Here is a 20,000-nt window from a genome sequence, read left to right as displayed (position 1 = left end):
TTCTGTCTTGTGTTCTCTCCCCCTCCCCCCTCCCCCCCCCGTGTTCAGATTGCCCTACTTTCAGCTAGATCCAGAGAACCAATGACATCATACTTTTTTTCCCTAAGCTAGCGTTACAGTGGCTCCTGCTTCAGCTGCCCCTGACTGCGACACTTTTCCCCTTCATCATCATCCCCTCATCCTTCTTCTCTTCTTCCTCACCGTGTTGGCTGCGACTCATACCAGTCTTCCTGCCGTGGCTAAAAATAGCGCCAGCGTGGGCTCTGCTGCTGTTCAGGTGTCGGTCGGCATTTGCATTCGGCTCATCCACGATGGCCGTGTTGCTAGGCAAGGAGCTAGCTAGCATGTGCTGCGCTGGCTAGCCCGTTTTCCCCCTCACACTCAGCCCTCTCTCTCTCTCTCTCTCTCTCTCTCTCTCTCTCTCTCTCTCTCTCTCTCTCTCTCTCTCTCTCTCTCTCTCTCTGCACACCAGCCTCTTCTTCATCATTTTACATCATTTCACTCATCTGTGTTTTCCTCTATTCCTTCTTCCTCTTCTCTGCATTCCCTCACTTCTCTTCATTTTAACCCCTCAAGTCCATTTCATCATGCCCCATCTGTCTGTCCATCCACTCTTCCTCTCTCATTCCACTCTTCCTCTGCTTGTCAATCTATCCTTCCTCCATTTTACCTTCACCTCCTTTCCCCCTTTCCTTAAACCCTCAGATCCTCTCTTATCCTCGCCAGTCTCTCTGTCCCCCTACGCTCTGTCTCTGTGTCTCTGGCTCTCTCTCTCTCTCTCACGGTCTCTCTCTGTCTCTCTCTCTCACGGTCTCTCTCTCTCTCTCTCTCTCTCTCTGTCTCTGTCTCTGTCTCTGTCTCACGGTCTCTCTCTCTCTCTCTGTCTCTGTGTCTCTGGCTCTCTCTCTCTCTCACGGTCTCTCTCTCTGTCTCTGTCTCTGTCTCTGTCTCTCAATTTAATTCAATTCAAAGGGCTTTATTGGCATGAAAGTTTTACAACAATGTTGCCAAAGCATCAAAATACAGTTTGAACGGTACATAGTAACACTAATAATGAACATCAACACAACATTGTAACGATCAATAAAGAAACAATAACACAGCCATAACAATAGACAAACAGAAGTAGATCAGAAGGTGGAGCATGGGTGGTGAGGAGACTACAGCTGTCATGTGTTGTGCCGCTTGTCTCTCAGGCTGTCACATGACCTGACATGTCTCGCTGCTGCATCTATGAGCTGACACTGTTTTCCCCAAGTACATGTTGCATTTTGGTCTGGTCAGAGAGTGTGTCCAAGTCATGTCGGTCTGGTCCGAGAGTGTGTCCAAGTCATGTTGGTCTGGTCAGAGAGTGTGTCCAAGTCATGTTGGTCTGGTCAGAGAGTGTGTCCAAGTCATTTTGGTCTGGTCAGAGAGTGTGTCCAAGTCATGTTGGTCTGGTCAGAGAGTGTGTCCAAGTCATGTTGGTCTGGTCAGAGAGTGTGTCCAAGTCATGTTGGTCTGGTCAGAGAGTGTGTCCAAGTCATTTTGATCTGGTCAGAGAGTGTGTCCAAGTCATGTTGGTCTGGTCAGAGTGTGTGTCCAAGTCATTTTGGTCTGGTCAGAGTGTGTCCAAGTCATGTTGGTCTGGTCAGAGTGTGTCCAAGTCATGTTGGTCTGGTCAGAGAGTGTGTCCAAGTCATGTTGGTCTGGTCAGAGAGTGTGTCCAAGTCATTTTGGTCTGGTCAGAGAGTGTGTCCAAGTCATGTTGGTCTGGTCAGAGAGTGTGTCCAAGTCATGTTGGTCTGGTCAGAGAGTGTGTCCAAGTCATGTTGGTCTGGTCAGAGAGTGTGTCCAAGTCATGTTGGTCTGGTCAGAGAGTGTGTCCAAGTCATTTTGGTCTGGTCAGAGAGTGTGTCCAAGTCATGTTGGTCTGGTCAGAGAGTGTGTCCAAGTCATGTTGGTCTGGTCAGAGAGTGTGTCCAAGTCATGTTGGTCTGGTCAGAGAGTGTGTCCAAGTCATGTTGGTCTGGTCAGAGAGTGTGTCCAAGTCATGTTGGTCTGGTCAGAGAGTGTGTCCAAGTCATGTTGGTCTGGTCAGAGAGTGTGTCCAAGTCATTTTGATCTGGTCAGAGAGTGTGTCCAAGTCATGTTGGTCTGGTCAGAGTGTGTGTCCAAGTCATTTTGGTCTGGTCAGAGTGTGTCCAAGTCATGTTGGTCTGGTCAGAGTGTGTCCAAGTCATGTTGGTCTGGTCAGAGAGTGTGTCCAAGTCATTTTGGTCTGGTCAGAGAGTGTGTCCAAGTCATGTTGGTCTGGTCAGAGGGTGTGTCCAAGTCATTTTGGTCTGGTCAGAGTGTGTCCAAGTCATGTTGGTCTGGTCCGAGAGTGTGTCCAAGTCATGTTGGTCTGGTCAGAGTGTGTCCAAGTCATTTTGGTCTGGTCAGAGAGTGTGTCCAAGTCATTTTGGTCTGGTCAGAGAGTGTGTCCAAGTCATGTTGGTCTGGTCAGAGAGTGTGTCCAAGTCATGTTGGTCTGGTCAGAGAGTGTGTCCAAGTCATGTTGGTCTGGTCAGAGAGTGTCCAAGTCATTTTGGTCTGGTCAGAGAGTGTGTCCAAGTCATGTTGGTCTGGTCAGAGAGTGTGTCCAAGTCATTTTGGTCTGGTCAGAGAGTGTGTCCAAGTCATTTTGGTCTGGTCAGAGAGTGTGTCCAAGTCATGTTGGTCTGGTCAGAGAGTGTGTCCAAGTCATTTTGGTCTGGTCAGAGTGTGTCCAGGTCATGTTGGTCTGGTCAGAGAGTGTGTCCAAGTCATTTTGGTCTGGTCAGAGAGTGTGTCCAAGTCATGTTGGTCTGGTCAGAGAGTGTGTCCAAGTCATGTTGGTCTGGTCAGAGAGTGTGTCCAAGTCATTTTGGTCTGGTCAGAGTGTGTCCAGGTCATGTTGGTCTGGTCAGAGAGTGTGTCCAAGTCATTTTGGTCTGGTCAGAGAGTGTGTCCAAGTCTTGGAATTTACATTTAATTTTTGTGAAGAATTTTGTTCTTAAGTCTTCATATGTGCTACATTGTAGCAGGAAGTGTTGCTCTGTCTCCACCTGTCTCTCTGGACAGAGTCGACACAACCTGTCTTCTCTGGGCAACAGGTCTGCCTGTGTCGGCCAGTCTCTATGGCCAAGCTGTGATCACTGAGTCTGTACATAGTCAGTGCCTTTCTCTGTTTCTGGTCGGGCAGGGTGGTCAGTAGTCTGCCATCGTGTACCGTCTGTTTAGAGCCACATAACATTGAAGTTTGCTTTGACTTTTTGTGATGGATGTCCAGTGGTTAATGTAACTTTCTTTTTCTTTAGCTATGATGTGGTTGGGCCAGATTGTGCGAGGACTGTCCTGATGACTTGTGCTGTTGGCTGAGCTGAGCCTCAGGACCAGCTGGCTGAGGGGACTCCTCTCTTTGTTCTCCTCTTGGTAACTGAGAGCTTTGTGATGGTAGGAGTTGGGGTCACTTGCTTTTAGGTGTTGGTAGAATTTGATTGCTCTTTTTTGCATTGTTATTAATAGGGGAAACTGGCCTAGTTCTGCTCGGCATCCATTGTTGGGCGTGTTCCTGTGTACTCTGAGAATGCTCTTGCAAATCTCGGTGTGCAGGGTTTCGATTGGGTGTTTTTTCCATTTTTCAAAGTCTTGATTTACAAGAGGACCCCACACTTCACTACCATATAGTAACATTGGTTCAATTATGGATTTGAATATTTTTGAGCCATGTTCTAACAGGTATGTCTATGTTTGAAGACTTGTTTATAGTATAGAAAGCCCTTCTTCCCTTGTCTCTGACATCATTAATACTGAGATTGAAATTTCCTGTAGAGGTAATTATTAGCCCCAAATATTTGTAGCTGTGTGTGTGTTCTATGTCAGTGGAGCCTAGTAAGAACCTATACCAGGGTTTCCCTGACACCTGGGTCATCTCTCTCTGTCTGTCTCTCTCTCTCTGTCTCTCTCTTAACCGAGCCATAACCCTCTGGGGAGCCCTTAAGCCTCGCATCATTTTCTTTCCCAATCAATCGTCTTTATAATCTCATCCACTGTTCCTCTCCTCCTCTGTGCTTGTTCTAACCCTCCTCTTTCTGAAAGCCCCTCTCCATGTCTCCATGTTCCCTTCACGTCCATGGGCTCAGACAACAGAGTCTGATGAAGTGATGAAGTGCTCTAATCTTTCTCTATTTCCTCTTGACGTTTCGGTAATGCCACTTTGGAAAAATGACGGTGTGAGGGGACCATATGTCTTCTGTCCAGTGCGTGGACCACTTTCCTGAAGCCTGCATTGCTCCCAGTGTTTAGTGGACACACATCTGTGGCCCAGTGGAGTGCGATGGCATCTGTTATTCCAGTCTGTCTTTGGGAGCTGGATGATGCGGTGACGAGCTGTCCGGGGTTGCTGTTATGGACGTCCGAGTTGACGTTGGACAGGGACGGGAATTCAGTGAGCTAACGTCAGCAACGGTCTTCTTCTTGGCCTTCATCATACTGCAGGTTGTGGTGTTTCTCTTGTGGTTGAAAAGAGTAGTGCATTAAAGCACCAGGCAAGAACACGTGTTTTAAACTGATATTTGTATAGCGAGTTAGGTACTATGTTTTATCAAAGAAAAAGAAAAGCATAGCCAATATCTTGGCGGCTAACTCATGCTGAGTCAGTGTGGATAAAAGTCTTAGCTAAACACCTTCCATGTAGCTGTAAATATGGTTTTTATTACAGGCCACGGCTCCAACACCAAAAGTACAACTGACTTGTCTGGTCTGATAAAAATGACACGTCCCTGGTCGTGCTGCTACAGCACACAGCAGCTTCTCACAACACTTTTGATCTGCTGAACGTTATGCAGGAGCCCTGTGTTAGCAGATGACCCGTAGCACAACTGATTCAGCAGATGTAAAACACAACCTAAGACTAGCAGTTACCACGATATCAGGTGTAATCACCGTCGTGTATTAGCACAACACAATATGTTCCAGAGGTTAGAGTAAATAACAGGAATGTCCACACGGCAGACTCGCGAAAACTCAAGTTACTTTTATTTAACATGATCACACACTATCTATCCTGTAGAGTGCTAGAGAGCTAAAATGCTAGAGTGCTAGAGAGCTAGAGAGCTACAGTGCTAGAGAGCTAGAGAGCTAGAGTGCTAGAGAGCTAGAGTGCTAGAGAGCTAGAGTGCTAGAGAACTAGAGTGCTAGAGAGCTAGAGTGCTAGAGAGCTAGAGTGCTAGAGAACTAGAGTGCTAGAGAGCTAGAGTGCTAGAGAGCTAGAGTGCTAGAGAACTAGAGTGCTAGCGAACTAGAGTGCTAGAGAGCTAGAGTGCTAGCGAGCTAGAGTGCTAGAGAGCTAGAGAGCTAGAGAGCTAGAGTGCTAGAGTGCTAGCGAGCTAGAGTGCTAGAGAGCTAGAGTGCTAGAGAGCTAGAGTGGTAGAGAACTAGAGTGCTAGCGAACTAGAGTGCTAGAGAGCTAGAGAGCTAGAGTGCTAGAGAGCTAGAGTGCCAGAGAACTAGAGTGCTAGCGAACTAGAGTGCTAGAGAGCTAGAGTGCTAGAGAGCTAGAGTGCTAGAGAACTAGTGTGTTCTGTTAGAGGTGTGTACTTCATATTTATCACTCACATATCAACCAGTGAGTGAGCGCCGTCACCAATCCATTACTGGTATACATCCAAATTAACTTTCCTGTGTTGAGAACACCACAATCACTAATATCATTAGTGTGTATCACTAATGTATAGTTGTGCCTCCATCCAGTCATTCACCATCTTAAATGCATTTATTGTCTTTGTTTTCAACTGCTCTCCAAAACCCCCCAATAAGAATCAACATATTCTACATAATCTACATATTCAAAGCCCCAGTTTCTCCTCTGGTGTATAGAAGGGGGTGGCACGGTGGTGCAGTGGTTAGCGTGGTCGCCTCACAGCAAGAAGGTTCTGGGTTCGAGCCCCGGGGTAGTCCAACCTTGGGGGTCGTCCCGGGTCGTCCTCTGTGTGGAGTTTGCATGTTCTCCCCGTGTCTGTGTGGGTTTCCTCCGGGGGCTCCGGTTTCCTCCCACAGTCCAAATACATGTAGGTCAGGTGAATCGGCCGTACTAAACTGTCCCTAGGTGTGTGTGTGTGTGTGTGTGTGTGTGTGTGTGTGTGTGTGTGTGTGTGTGTGTGTGTGTGTGTGTGTGTGTGTGTGTGTGTGTGTGTGTGTTTCGGCCCTGTGATTGCCTGGCAGCCTGGCAGCCCATCCATGCTGGCCGATGACTGCTGGGATAGGCTCGAGCATCCCGCGACCCTGAGCACAGGATAAGCGGTTTGGATAATGGATGGATGGGTGTGTAGAAGGGACAGTTGTTTACTCTGGCCGCCATATTTGTGTTTGCTTAAATGAAAATGGTCTCCAGCCTTTTTGGTCTGAGCAGAGGCTGTTTCAACAGAATAAGCTTCTAACAGTAGGTATCTACTTAACCTGCACTCAATGTTTCTCTGAATATGATGGCTTGAGCTACACCAAGGGCATTTAAACATGGACAATAAAGTCGCTGGTTCAATACTCTGCTCATAGTTTGGTGGAGGAATTTCATTCATAGGCTGATGTTTAGGTCTGAGCATTTTTAAAAACACTAAGGCTAACGCTATATGCAAATATCCACACCACTATCTTTCTCTGTCTGTCCTCATAATCACTGAGATTTGAGTCACGTTATCTAACATCTGCCAAAAGCCTTGTTCCTCTTCATAACCTGTTTGGTTACTTCCCCGTTGCCCAGACCTCAGCATCCTGACACTGCTCACGTCCCCTCACCGTTCCATACTCTGAACAAACCTCAAGTGGAATAATAATTACTATTCATATACAGAATTAACTGTTGCTTTCCGTTCAACACTGGTTTTAATTTCTACCAACACACCTTCAACCAAACTCTCTCATTGTATTAACGAACCTCCCAATAGATGTAGGTTCATTTCACATCTTGGTTCGTTTGTTTGACACTGACGGGAGGATGGGAGTCAAGCTGAAGACTTGCAGGCCGGTGAGTAGCGGATATCCAGCCGTAAGTCTTCCATTACTGCACTGCAACGCCTCGAAGAAGCCACTGAACTCTTTATTCACGTTTATCTTTATTTCTCATTTCTTTTTACTGGTTGGCTTGTAAATAGAATCAGTATCTACAAGATGTATCAATCCCACACAAATATTACCTTTCCTTGCCAGGTATTTGTCACATTGTTGGATCAAAACCTTCTAAAAATCATTGCTGATAGTAGCGTAACCATTCCCCTAAACCAAAGGGTGTGATTTTATCTTTTTTCTCTTCTACTTTTGGAGTTTTCTAGAGGCTGAAGCTGTTAGCATACCTGCTATGTAACGGTTAGCGTACCTAACTGTTAGCATACCTGCTATGTAACGGTTAGCATACCTAACTGTTAGCATACCTGCTATAGAATTGTAAGCATACCTGCTGTATAACTGTTAGCATACTTAAGTGTTAGCATACCTGCCATAGAACTGTTAGCGTAACTGCTATATATACCTGTTAGCAACATAAGTGTTAGCATACCTGCTGTATCATGTCAGACCTAACAGCAACATGTCGGGTTCAAACAGCCTTACATCCCTTAAGGCTGACGCAAGTTTCTCTTCCACATAAGACAGAACCCAGCAGGCACAGTGACCTTTAGGCATTTGGGTTTGGTTTTTGGACCAGGAATGAGGACCTCACCTGCGCTTCCGCAGCCTGTTGTTCTCCGTCTTGAGCACGTGGAGCTTTTTGGCGAAGCAGACGACGATCATGAAGAGCAGAAGGACCACCAGGGCCGACGCACCCACGGCCAAACACATCACCTGGAATTCAGTCACCACCGACTCACAGCGCGCCCCCTTATGCCAGATGTAATCCTGGACGTTACACCTGTACGAAAAAAGGGGGGGGGATGGGTTTAAAATGGCAAGGGAAGAAAGGGGGATGACAAAAGAGGAGGAGGAGAAGAGAGGTGAGATGAGATTATGAGAGAAGAGAAATGAAGAGAAGAATGAACAGGTGAAAAGAGGGAAGATGAAAGGAGATGAGCGGAGAGGATGCAGACGGTGAGGAGACCAAACAGAACGGGGAAGAGGAAGGGAGTCAGGAGAGGAAGAGCAGGTGAGCAGGTTAACTGACCATCAAGTGTTCCCAGTGAGTCACATCAACGCCCATCCTCTTGTGAACTCTCTGTGTGTGTGTGTGTGTGTGTGTGTGTGTGTGTGTGTGTGTGTGTGTGTGTGTGTGTGTGTGTGTGTGTGTGTGTGTGTGTGTGTGTGTGTGTGTGTGTGTGTGTGTGCATAACCAGATTTGGCAACAGTTATGGACAAACATCAGAAAGCACTCAGGCCTGCAGCTCTTGAACGTCTCGCAGCAGTAACGGTGTTTGTTCCTGAGCCTCGTCTGTTGCTGATTACCTCCGAGTGCTTTAGGGTGGGATGTGAAAACGCTTCCCTGTGCGCCCCAAAATAATGAAGGTTCCATGTTGCACTACATGTGTGTGGTGCTGTTTGGGTTTATCAGGGCCGTACGGAGGATGGCAGATCGCCCAGCAGGCCGTTAATGCTTCTGTATTCACACAAGGTAATGCCATCACTCCATCTGAGTGAAACCAGCACATGAAGGGAAAAGGCTGGAGGCGGTTTTCCAGCTGTAAACAACCTGGAGGCGGTTTTCCAGCTGTAAACAACCTGGAGGCGGTTTTCCAGCTGTAAACAACCTGGAGGCGGTTTCCCTTTCCAGCTGTAACCAACCTGGAGGCAGTTTTCCAGCTGTAACCAACCTGGAGGCAGTTTTCCAGCTGTAAACAACCTGGAGGCGGTTTTCCTTTCCGCTGTAAACAACCTGTAGGCGGTTTTCCTTTCCGCTTTTAACAACCTGGAGGCGGTTTTCCTTTCCGCTGTAAACAACCTGGAGGCAGTTTTCCTTTCCGCTGTAAACAACCTGGAGGCGGTTTTCCGGCTGTAACCAACCTGGAGGTGGTTTTCCGGCTGTAACCAACCTGGAGGCGGTTTTCCAGCTGTAAACAACCTGGAGGCGGTTTTCCAGCTGTAACCAACCTGGAGGCAGTTTTCCAGCTGTAACCAACCTGGAGGTGGTTTTCCAGTTGTAACCAACCTGGAGGTGGTTTTCCGGCTGTAAACAACCTGGAGGCAGTTTTCCTTTCCGCTGTAAACAACCTGGAGGCGGTTTTCCAGCTGTAACCAACCTGGAGGCGGTTTTCCGGCTGTAACCAACCTGGAGGTGGTTTTCCGGCTGTAACCAACCTGGAGGCGGTTTTCCAGCTGTAAACAACCTGGAGGTGGTTTTCCGGCTGTAACCAACCTGGAGGCGGTTTTCCAGCTGTAAACAACCTGGAGGCGGTTTTCCAGCTGTAACCAACCTGGAGGCGGTTTTCCAGCTGTAACCAACCTGGAGGCGGTTTTACAGTTGTAACCAACCTGGAGGTGGTTTTCCGGCTGTAACCAACCTGGAGGCGGTTTTCCAGCTGTAACCAACCTGGAGGCGGTTTTCCAGTTGTAACCAACCTGGAGGTGGTTTTCAGGCTGTAACCAACCTGGAGGCAGTTTTCCAGCTGTAAACAACCTGGAGGCAGTTTTCCAGCTGTAAACAACCTGGAGGCGGTTTTCCAGCTGTAAACAACCTGGAGGCGGTTTTCCAGCTGTAAACAACCTGGAGGCAGTTTTCCAGCTGTAAACAACCTGGCTCACACACAGGCTGTGTAATGGCACGTGGTCTCAAACACACACACACACACAAGAGCATATTAACAAAAAAAACAAAAAAAAAACATTCTGGCACTATGCACGCATGTGTGTGTGTGTGTGTGTGTGTGTGTGTGTGTGTGTGTGTGTGTGTGTGTGTGTGTGTGTGTTTTTGTGGGGAGGCATGTGTGCACGCATGGACACGTGTTCACACACACACACACACACACACACACACACACACACACACACACACACACACACACACACACACACACACAGACACACACATCCCCAGCATTTGAGTCCCAGACCGTTCGTCCTCTGGCCCTGCAGTATTCGGGGTCAGCCTGCAGACAACATGAGATGTGGGCAGATGTGGGCAAATGTGGGCAGATGGCTGCGTCTACACACCGCACAGTGTAAACCATCGAGTCCATCTTGCTGCTAAACAAGGCAGCAATGCAAATCTTTCCCTCATTACTTCTCATGACAGTGGTGGAGACAGTGACACAACACACATTCATTCATTCATTCATTCATTCATTCATCCATTCATCATCAGCCGCTTCTCCGGGGTGGGGTCGCGGTGGCAGCAAGCTAAGTAGGGCACTCCAGACGTCCCTCTCCCCAGCAACGCCCTCCAGCTCCTCCTGGGGGATCCCAAGGTGTTCCCAGGCCAGATTGGACATGTAGTCCCTCCAGTGAGTTCTGGGTCCACCCCGGGGTCTCCTCCCAGTTGGCCGTGCCCCGTAAACCTCCAGAGGAAGGCGCCCAGGAGGCATCCTGATCAGATGCCCGGACCACCTCAACTGGCTCCTTTCGACATGAAGGAGCAGTGGCTCTACTCCGAGCTCCCTCTGGATGTGTGAGCTCCTCACCCTATCTCTAAGGCTGAGCCCAGACACCCTACGGAGGAAACTCATTTCAGCTGCTTGTATCCACGATTGCACCCTTTCAGTCACTACCCAAAGCTCATGACCATAGGTGAGGGGTGGAGCAAAGACTGACTGGTAAATTGAGAGCTCTGCCTTCCGGCTCAGCTCCTTCTTCACCACAACGGTCTGGTACAACATCCGCATTAGTGCTGATGCTGCACCAATCCACCTGTCAATCTTCCGCTCCATCCTACCCTCACTCCTGAACAAGACCCCGAGATACTTGAACTCCTTCACTTGGGGCAACAACTCATCCCAACTCGGAGGGAGCAACCCACCATTTTCCGGTAGAGAATCATGGTCTCAGACTTAAAAAGGGGGACCGGAGGGTGTGCTGCAATTATTGGGCCATCACATTGCTCAGCCTCCCTGGGAAAGTCTACTAGGGTGCTGGAAAGGAGGCTCCGACCAATGGTCGAACCTCAGATCCAGGAGGAACAGTGTGGATTCCGTCCTGGCTGTGGAACAATGGACCAACTCTTTACCCTTGCAGAAGTGCTGAGGGGGGCATGGGAGTGTGACCAGCGAGTCTACGTGTGTTTTGTGGACTTGGAGAAGGCTTACGACCGTGTACGGGGGGGGGTACTGCGGGGGTATGGGGTACCAGGGCAGCTGCTACAAGCCATCCGGTCCTTGTATAACCAAAGTGAGAGCTGTGTCCACATTCTCGGCACAAAGTCAAACACGTTGTCGGTGGGTGTCGGACTCCGCCAAGGTTGTCCCTTGTCTCCGATTCTGTTTGTGGTATTCATGGACCGGATCTCAAGGCACAGCCAAGGTGAGGAGTGGGTCCATTTTGGGAACCTCTGAATTGCATCTCTGCTCTTTGCAGATGATGTGGTTTTGCTGGCTTCATCAGAACGTGACCTCCTGTGCATACTGGAGCGGTTTGCAGCTGAGTGTGAAATGGCCGGGAAGAGAGTCAGCACCTCCAAGTCTGAGGCCATGGTTCTACACAACACACAAGACACAAGACACAACACTATATATGTAAATCACAGACATAAGCTGAGAGAGAAAGCTCTGTTTTGTCATTCTGCAAAAAAAGTTTTATTTTCTGTTTTGTCAGATGTTTGTTTTTTCAAGACTATGTATTATGTTTTTATTATTCAGTTATTGTAAGGCTTTATGTTTTATGTTTTTATTATTCAGTTATTGTAAGGCTTTATGTTTTATGTTTTTATTATTCAGTTATTGTAAGGCTTTATGTTTTATGTTTTTATTATTCAGTTATTGTAAGGCTTTATGTTTTATGTTTTTATTATTCAGTTATTGTAAGGCTTTATGTTTTATGTTTTTATTCAGTTATTGTAAGGCTTTATGTTTTATGTTTTTATTATTCAGTTATTGTAAGGCTTTATGTTTTATGTTTTTATTATTCAGTTATTGTAAGGCTTTATGTTTTATGTTTTTATTATTCAGTTATTGTAAGGCTTTATGTTTTATGTTTTTATTATTCAGTTATTGTAAGGCTTTATGTTTTATGTTTCTATTATTGTTATTGTAAGGCTTTATGTTTTATGTTTTTATTATTCAGTTATTGTAAGGCCTTATGTTTTATGTTTTTATTATTCAGTTATTGTAAGGCTTTATGTTTTATGTTTTTATTATTCAGTTATTGTAAGGCTTTATGTTTTATGTTTTTATTATTCAGTTATTGTAAGGCTTTATGTTTTTATTATTCAGTTATTGTAAGGCTTTATGTTTTATGTTTTTAGAATTCAGTTATTGTAAGGCTTTATGTTTTATGTTTTTATTATTCAGTTATTGTAAGGCTTTATGTTTTATGTTTTTATTATTCAGTTATTGTAAGGCTTTATGTTTTATGTTTTTATTATTCAGTTATTGTAAGGCTTTATGTTTTATGTTTTTATTCAGTTATTGTAAGGCTTTATGTTTTATGTTTTTATTATTCAGTTATTGTAAGGCTTTATGTTTTATGTTTTTATTATTCAGTTATTGTAAGGCTTTATGTTTTATGTTTTTATTATTCAGTTATTGTAAGGCTTTATGTTTTATGTTTTTATTATTCAGTTATTGTAAGGCTTTATGTCTTATGTTTTTATTATTGTTATTGTAAGGCTTTATGTTTTATGTTTTTATTATTCAGTTATTGTAAGGCCTTATGTTTTATGTTTTTATTATTCAGTTATTGTAAGGCTTTATGTTTTATGTTTTTATTATTCAGTTATTGTAAGGCTTTATGTTTTATGTTTTTATTATTCAGTTATTGTAAGGCTTTATGTTTTATGTTTCTATTATTGTTATTGTAAGGCTTTATGTTTTATGTTTTTATTATTCAGTTATTGTAAGGCCTTATGTTTTATGTTTTTATTATTCAGTTATTGTAAGGCTTTATGTTTTATGTTTTTATTATTCAGTTATTGTAAGGCTTTATGTTTTATGTTTTTATTATTCAGTTATTGTAAGGCTTTATGTTTTTATTATTCAGTTATTGTAAGGCTTTATGTTTTATGTTTTTAGAATTCAGTTATTGTAAGGCTTTATGTTTTATGTTTTTATTATTCAGTTATTGTAAGGCTTTATGTTTTATGTTTTTGTTATTCAGTTATTGTAAGGCTTTATGTTTTTATGTTTTTATTATTCAGTTATTGTAAGGCTTTATGTTTTATGTTTTTATTATTCAGTTATTGTAAGGCCTTATGTTTTATGTTTTTATTATTCAGTTATTGTAAGGCTTTATGTTTTATGTTTTTTATTATTCAGTTATTGTAAGGCTTTATGTTTTTATGTTTTTATTATTCAGTTATTGTAAGGCCTTATGTTTTTATTATTCAGTTATTGTAAGGTTTTATGTTTTATGTTTTTATTATTCAGTTATTGTAAGTGTCACAGTCTCTCGCCCTTGACATCAAAGCGATCGCCCTTGACACCTGCTGACCCCCCCCCCTTCACCCCGGTACACCAGCTGGCCATTCATGGACTTCTGCCTGCCTGTCTACCTGCCACTGAGCCAACTCCTGCTCTACCCCTGAGATCGGTCACTTCAATAAAGACTTGATTCTTCCCTTACCTGGTTGTCCCGTCTGCTTTTGGGTTCTTTCCTGACACGTGACAGTATGTTCCAGCCACTATGGACCCAGCAGACCACTCCACCACAGACCTGGCCACGGTCTGCCAGGCTGTAGCCAACCAGGAATCGGTCCTCGGCCAGCACAGCCAGGTGCTACAGGGGATGGCTGACGCCCTCCGTGGGCTCAGCTCAAAGATCTCCGGAATCCAGACCCAACTTAGTGCCTCCGCTAGCCCGGGATCCGCCCCTCCAGCTCCGCCACCCCCAGCGCCATCAACTTCGGCTAAGGAACCATGGGTTGCCCCGCCCGATAAGTATGATGGAGATTTTGGACTTTGTCGCCCTTTTTTCATGCAGTGTGAGATTGTGTTTAACCAGCAGCCCCAGTCATATTCCACGGATGGAGCCAAAGTCGCTTACATCATGGGTCTTCTCCGGGGAAGTGCCCTGGATTGGGCTACAGCGGTGTGGGAAATGCGGGCCTCCACTTCCTCATCCTACGCTGAGTTCACCACTGCTTTTCGCCAGGTTTTTGATCATCCCGTGCGGGGAAAGGATGCTTCAAAAAGACTGATCTCTCTCCGCCAGGGTTCCCGCAGCGTCGCCGACTACTCAGTTGAGTTGCGTACGCTATCAGCGGGGAGCGGATGGAACAACGAGTCCCTCCAGGCCGGGTTTTCCAACGGTCTAAGCGAATCCATAAAGGACGAATGGGTTTCCTACCCCGAGCCTGGAGGGTTGGAGGAATTGGTTACCCTGGCCATTCGTGTGGACAACCGTCTCCGGGAGCGGAGGCGAGAGAGGACGCGCCGCTTTACTGGTCACAACCACTTACCACGGGCCACACCTCCAAACTCTGGGGGCCGAGCTCGCTCGACTGAGGCTGACGTCCTCCGAGAAAGCCCGAGGCGTGACTCTTCCCCAGCTTCGGAGCCGATGCAACTCGGCCGCTTCCGGCCTCCGCTCCAGAGGAGCGTCAACGCCGCATCACCGAGAACAGCTGCTTGTATTGTGGTCAGCCTGGTCACTTTCTCGCCTCCTGCCCTCACCGTTCCGTCAAACTAGCAGGCTCACGAGGGAGGAGGATGATCCTCGTGAGCCCAACTGTCTCCTCGTCCACGTACCCAGTTGCAAGCTACCATCAGTTTTAAAGGCCAGTCCACTAAACTTTTGGCTTTAATTGACTCTGGAGCTGATGAAAGCTTTTTGGATGCAAGTGTTGTGAAGCAGCTAGGTCTTGCCACTGTGAGTCTGGACCAGCCTCTTGAAACTAATGCCCTGGATGGACGTCTCCCGGCCCGGATAACCTCTAAGACCGAGCCTGTGCGCCTCCTGTTGTCGGGAAACCATCAAGAGGAGTTAAGTTTTTTCGTTATCAATTCTCCCCTTGTTCCCGTTATACTTGGTCATCCCTGGCTGGTTAAGCATAGTCCCCATATTGATTGGTCATCGGCTTGAATTTCAAGTTGGAGTCCCGTCTGTCATGCCATATGCCTCCAGTCTGATCTGCCTCAGTCTGTCCCCTGTCAGGTGTCAAGCTCTGAGACCTCTGACCTGTCACTGGTGCCTCCAGAGTACCATGACCTCCAAGCCGTGTTCAACAAGCAGCAAGCTCTCTCCCTGCCTCCTCATCGCCCCTATGATTGCGCTATTGACCTGCTGCCGGGCGCTTCCCTCCCCAGCAGCCGCCTATATAGCCTCTCCAAGCCTGAGCGGGAGTCCATGGAGAGGTACATCAAGGACTCCTTGGCTGCTGGTCTTATTCGCCCTTCATCGTCACCACTTGGTGCGGGATTCTTTTTTGTGGCCAAGAAGGACAAAACCCTCTGGCCGTGTATTGAATATAGAGGCCTCAATAACATCACAGTCAAGAATAAGTACCCTCTGCCCCTCATGACTTCTGCTTTTGATTCTCTCCAGGGAGCCACCGTGTTCACTAAACTAGACCTCCGCAATGCTTACCACCTGGTCCGGGTTCGAGATGGAGATGAATGGAAGACTGCCTTCAACACCCCCCTGGGGCATTTTGAATATCTGGTGATGCCGTTTGGTCTCACTAATGCTCCAGCTGTCTTCCAGAGTCTGGTCAATGACGTCCTACGTGACATGTTGGATCGTTTCGTTTTTGTTTACCTGGATGATATCCTGATTTTTTCCAGAGACCTGTCAGAGCATGTCATGCACGTCCGCCAAGTCCTTCAACGGCTTCTGGAGAACCGCCTTTTCGTAAAAGCAGAGAAGTGCGAATTCCATGCCCCTTCAGTCACCTTCCTGGGCTACATCGTGGCCGATGGGCAGGTGAGAATGGACCCCGCCAAGGTCAGAGCGGTTCTTGAGTGGCCAAGCCCGACCAGCCGTAAGCAGCTTCAGAGGTTCCTTGGTTTTGCCAACTTCTACAGACGGTTCATCCGCAATTACAGCCGCGTTGCGGCCCCACTAACCGCTCTTACCTCCACCCCCAGACCGTTCCTGTGGACCCCTGTAGCAGAGGCAGCTTTCCAAGCCCTCAAGCACCGCTTCACCACAGCTCCTATCCTCATCCAGCCAGACCCAACCAAGCAGTTCGTTGTAGAAGTGGACGCCTCTGAGATTGGGGTGGGGGCGGTCCTTTCCCAGCGCTCCAGTGAGGATGGCAAGACACACCCCTGTGCCTTCCTGTCTCGCCGTCTCTCCCCAGCTGAAAGGAACTATGATGTGGGGAATCGTGAGCTCCTGGCGGTGAAATTGGCACTGGAGGAATGGCAACATTTTCTGGAGGGGTCTGAGCTTCCTTTTATAGTGTGGACTGACCATAAGAACCTGGAATACATCCAGTCAGCAAAGCTACTCACCGCGCGCCAAGCCAGGTGGGCGCTCTTTTTTGGTCGTTTTAATTTTTCTTTGACGTACAGACCTGGCTCCAGGAATGCCAAGCCCGATGCTCTGTCTCGTGTGCATGGGGAGGAGTCTGAGCCCAAGCTCCAACCTGACACCATCGTTCCCTCTACCTGTGTGGTTGCGGCTGCAGCTGTCACCTGGAACATTGAAAGGGAGGTCATGGCAGCACAACAGACTCAGCCTGACCCAGGTAACGGTCCCCCCGGGCGCTTGTTTGTTCCAGACGCTGTTAGATCTAGCGTGTTGCAGTGGGCTCACTCTTCCAAACTTACCTGCCATCCTGGAGTAACCCGTACCCTAGCCTTCCTCCGCAGATGGTTCTGGTGGCCTTCCATGACGGAGGATACTGGGTCTTTTGTTTCTGCCTGTCCTGTTTGTGCCCAGAATAAGCCCTCCACTCGGGCCAGTGCCGGTCTGCTGCGCCCCCTGCCTGTTCCACACCGTCCCTGGCCACATCTGTCCTTGGATTTCGTCTCTGGTCTGCCCGCCTCCGACAGTAACACCATTGTACTGACTGTTGTTGATCGCTTCAGTAAATTTGTTCACTTTTTGCCCTTGTCTAAACTGCCTTCGGCTCGAGAGACTGCGGATCTGCTGGTCAGGGAGGTTTTCCGGGTCCACGGTCTTCCCCGTGATATAGTGTCTGACCGTGGCCCCCAGTTCACTTCTGCGGTCTGGAAGGCTTTCTGCTCTGCCATCGGTGCCACCGTCAGCCTGTTATCGGGGTTCCATCCTCAGACCAACGGCCAGGCCGAGAGGGCCAACCAGGCATTGGAGACGGTTCTCCGCTGTCTGGTGTCTGCCAACCCATCCTCTTGGTCCTCACAACTTCCCTGGGTAGAATATGCCCATAACACCTTGCCATCGTCTGCTACTGGGTTGTCCCCTTTTCAATGCCTTTACGGCTATCAGCCCCCCCTTTTTCCTTTTCAAGAGGTAGACATTCCGGTTCCGTCTGTCCAGGCCCATGTCCGTCGGTGCTGTCGGACCTGGCGGCAAGCCCGTGCTGCACTGCTTAGGGCCTCCGGCCGTTACCAGCGCTTGGCGGATCGTCATCGCACCCCTGCTCCGGACTACTCCCCCGGTGACCAGGTATGGCTCTCTACCAAGGATCTACCCTTGAGATCGGATGCTAAAAAACTGTCCCCCAGGTATATTGGGCCCTTTCCCATTGTCAAAGTCATTAACCCCTCTGTGGTCCATCTGAAGCTGCCCCGCACTCTCCGGGTTCACCCTTCCTTCCATGTGTCCTGCCTCAAACCTGTCTCTACAAGCCCTCTAGTTCCTCCGGCCCCCCCGCCCCCACCTCCTCATATGATCAATGATCATCCGGCTTACACCGTTCATCGTCTCCTGGACTCTCATTGCCGCGGTCGCAGCCTGCAGTATCTCATGGACTGGGAGGGATATGGCCCGGAGGGGAGGTGTTGGGTCCCTTGTCGCCTTGTCCTGGACGCGAACCTCATCCGGGACTTCCACAGGACGCACCCTGACGGGCCTGGTAGGTCGCTCGGTGGCGCCCCTCGGAGGGGGGGGGGTACTGTCACAGTCTCTCGCCCTTGACATCAAAGCGATCGCCCTTGACACCTGCTGACCCCCCCTTCACCCCGGTACACCAGCTGGCCCTCAAAGCAATCGCCGCTCTCCCTTGACATTAAAGTGATCACCATCACCCTTAAAAAGCCTCCACTGTGGCCCAGTCTTCGCTGGAACGTCGCCTTTCATGGACTTCTGCCTGCCTGCCCGTCTACCTGCCACTGAGCCAACTCCTGCTCTACCCCTGAGATCGGTCACTTCAATAAAGACTTGATTCTTCCCTTACCTGGTTGTCCCGTCTGCTTTTGGGTTCTTTCCAGATACGTGACAGTAAGGCTTTATGTTTTATGTTTTTATTATTCAGTTATTGTAAGGCTTTATGTTTTATGTTTTTATTATTCAGTTATTGTAAGGCTTTATGTTTTATGTTTTTAGAATTCAGTTATTGTAAGGCTTTATGTTTTATGTTTTTATTATTCAGTTATTGTAAGGTTTTATGTTTTATGTTTTTATTATTCAGTTATTGTAAGGCTTTATGTTTTATGTTTTTAGAATTCAGTTATTGTAAGGCTTTATGTTTTATGTTTTTATTATTCAGTTATTGTAAGGCTTTATGTTTTATGTTTTTAGAATTCAGTTATTGTAAGGCTTTATGTTTTATGTTTTTATTATTCAGTTATTGTAAGGCTTTATGTTTTATGTTTTTATTATTCAGTTATTGTAAGGCTTTATGTTTTATGTTTTTATTATTCAGTTATTGTAAGGCTTTATGTCTTATGTTTTTATTATTCAGCTTTTGTAAGGCTTTATGTTTTATGTTTTTATTATTCAGTTATTGTAAGGCTTTATGTTTTTATTATTCAGTTATTGTAAGGCTTCATGTTTTATGTTTTTACTATACAGTTATTGTAAGGCTTCATGTTTTATGTTTTTACTATACAGTTATTGTAAGGCTTTATGTTTTATGTTTTTATTATTCAGTTATTGTAAGGCTTTATGTTTTTATTATTCAGTTATTGTAAGGCTTTATGTTTTATGTTTTTATTATTCAGTTATTGTAAGGCTTTATGTTTTATGTTTTTATTATTCAGTTATTGTAAGGCTATGTTTTATGTTTTTATTATTCAGTTATTTTAAGGCTTTATGTTTTATGTTTTTATTATTCAGTTATTGTAAGGCTTTATGTTTTATGTTTTTAGAATTCAGTTATTGTAAGGCTTTATGTTTTATGTTTTTATTATTCAGTTATTTTAAGGCTTTATGTTTTATGTTTTTATTATTCAGTTATTGTAAGGCTTTATGTTTTATGTTTTTATTATTCAGTTATTGTAAGGCTTTATGTTTTATGTTTTTATTATTCAGTTATTGTAAGGCTTTATGTTTTTATTATGCAGTTATTGTAAGGCTTTATGTTTTATGTTTTTATTATTCAGTTATTGTAAGGCTTTATGTTTTATGTTTTTATTATTCAGTTATTGTAAGGCTTCATGTGCCAGGATGCCCACTGACCGAACAAAGACTAAGTAACATTTCAATTCAGGGGAGGACAGTAAGCCAAGAATGACAGCTCCGTACTCTCTCCTCTGATGGCCAAAACAAGCAGACCCCTTTCAGCATGACCGGACACATCAGGTGACACCTGCAGCATCTCACTGGTGTACTGACCAGCATGACGGACACGTCAGGTGACACCTGCAGCATCTCACTGGTGTACTGACCAGCATGACGGACACGTCAGGTGACACCTGCAGCATCTTACTGGTGTACTGACCAGCATGACGGACATGTCAGGTGACACCTGCAGCATCTCACTGGTGTACTGACCAGCATGAGGGACACGTCAGGTGACACCTGCAGCATCTCACTGGTGTACTGACCAGCATGACGGACACGTCAGG

General features: G+C 46.4%; 1 protein-coding gene across 1 annotated transcript in view; it reads right to left on the bottom strand.

Annotated features, from left to right (window-relative positions):
- The window catches only part of cspg5a (chondroitin sulfate proteoglycan 5a), a 145,441-nt gene that overhangs the window by 44,198 nt on the left and 81,243 nt on the right, over window positions 1-20,000 (bottom strand). The window contains exons 4-5 of the mRNA XM_056286886.1: window positions 7,715-7,903; window positions 7,553-7,555 (exon numbers count right to left, since the gene is read on the bottom strand). Coding sequence (XP_056142861.1) covers window positions 7,553-7,555; window positions 7,715-7,903 — 192 coding nt within the window. The remainder of the gene's footprint in view (window positions 1-7,552; window positions 7,556-7,714; window positions 7,904-20,000) is intronic.

This window comes from Lampris incognitus, chromosome 9 (genome assembly GCF_029633865.1).
Source record: "Lampris incognitus isolate fLamInc1 chromosome 9, fLamInc1.hap2, whole genome shotgun sequence".
Taxonomy (NCBI): domain Eukaryota; kingdom Metazoa; phylum Chordata; class Actinopteri; order Lampriformes; family Lampridae; genus Lampris; species Lampris incognitus.
This window is presented reverse-complemented; position numbering and strand designations above follow the sequence as displayed.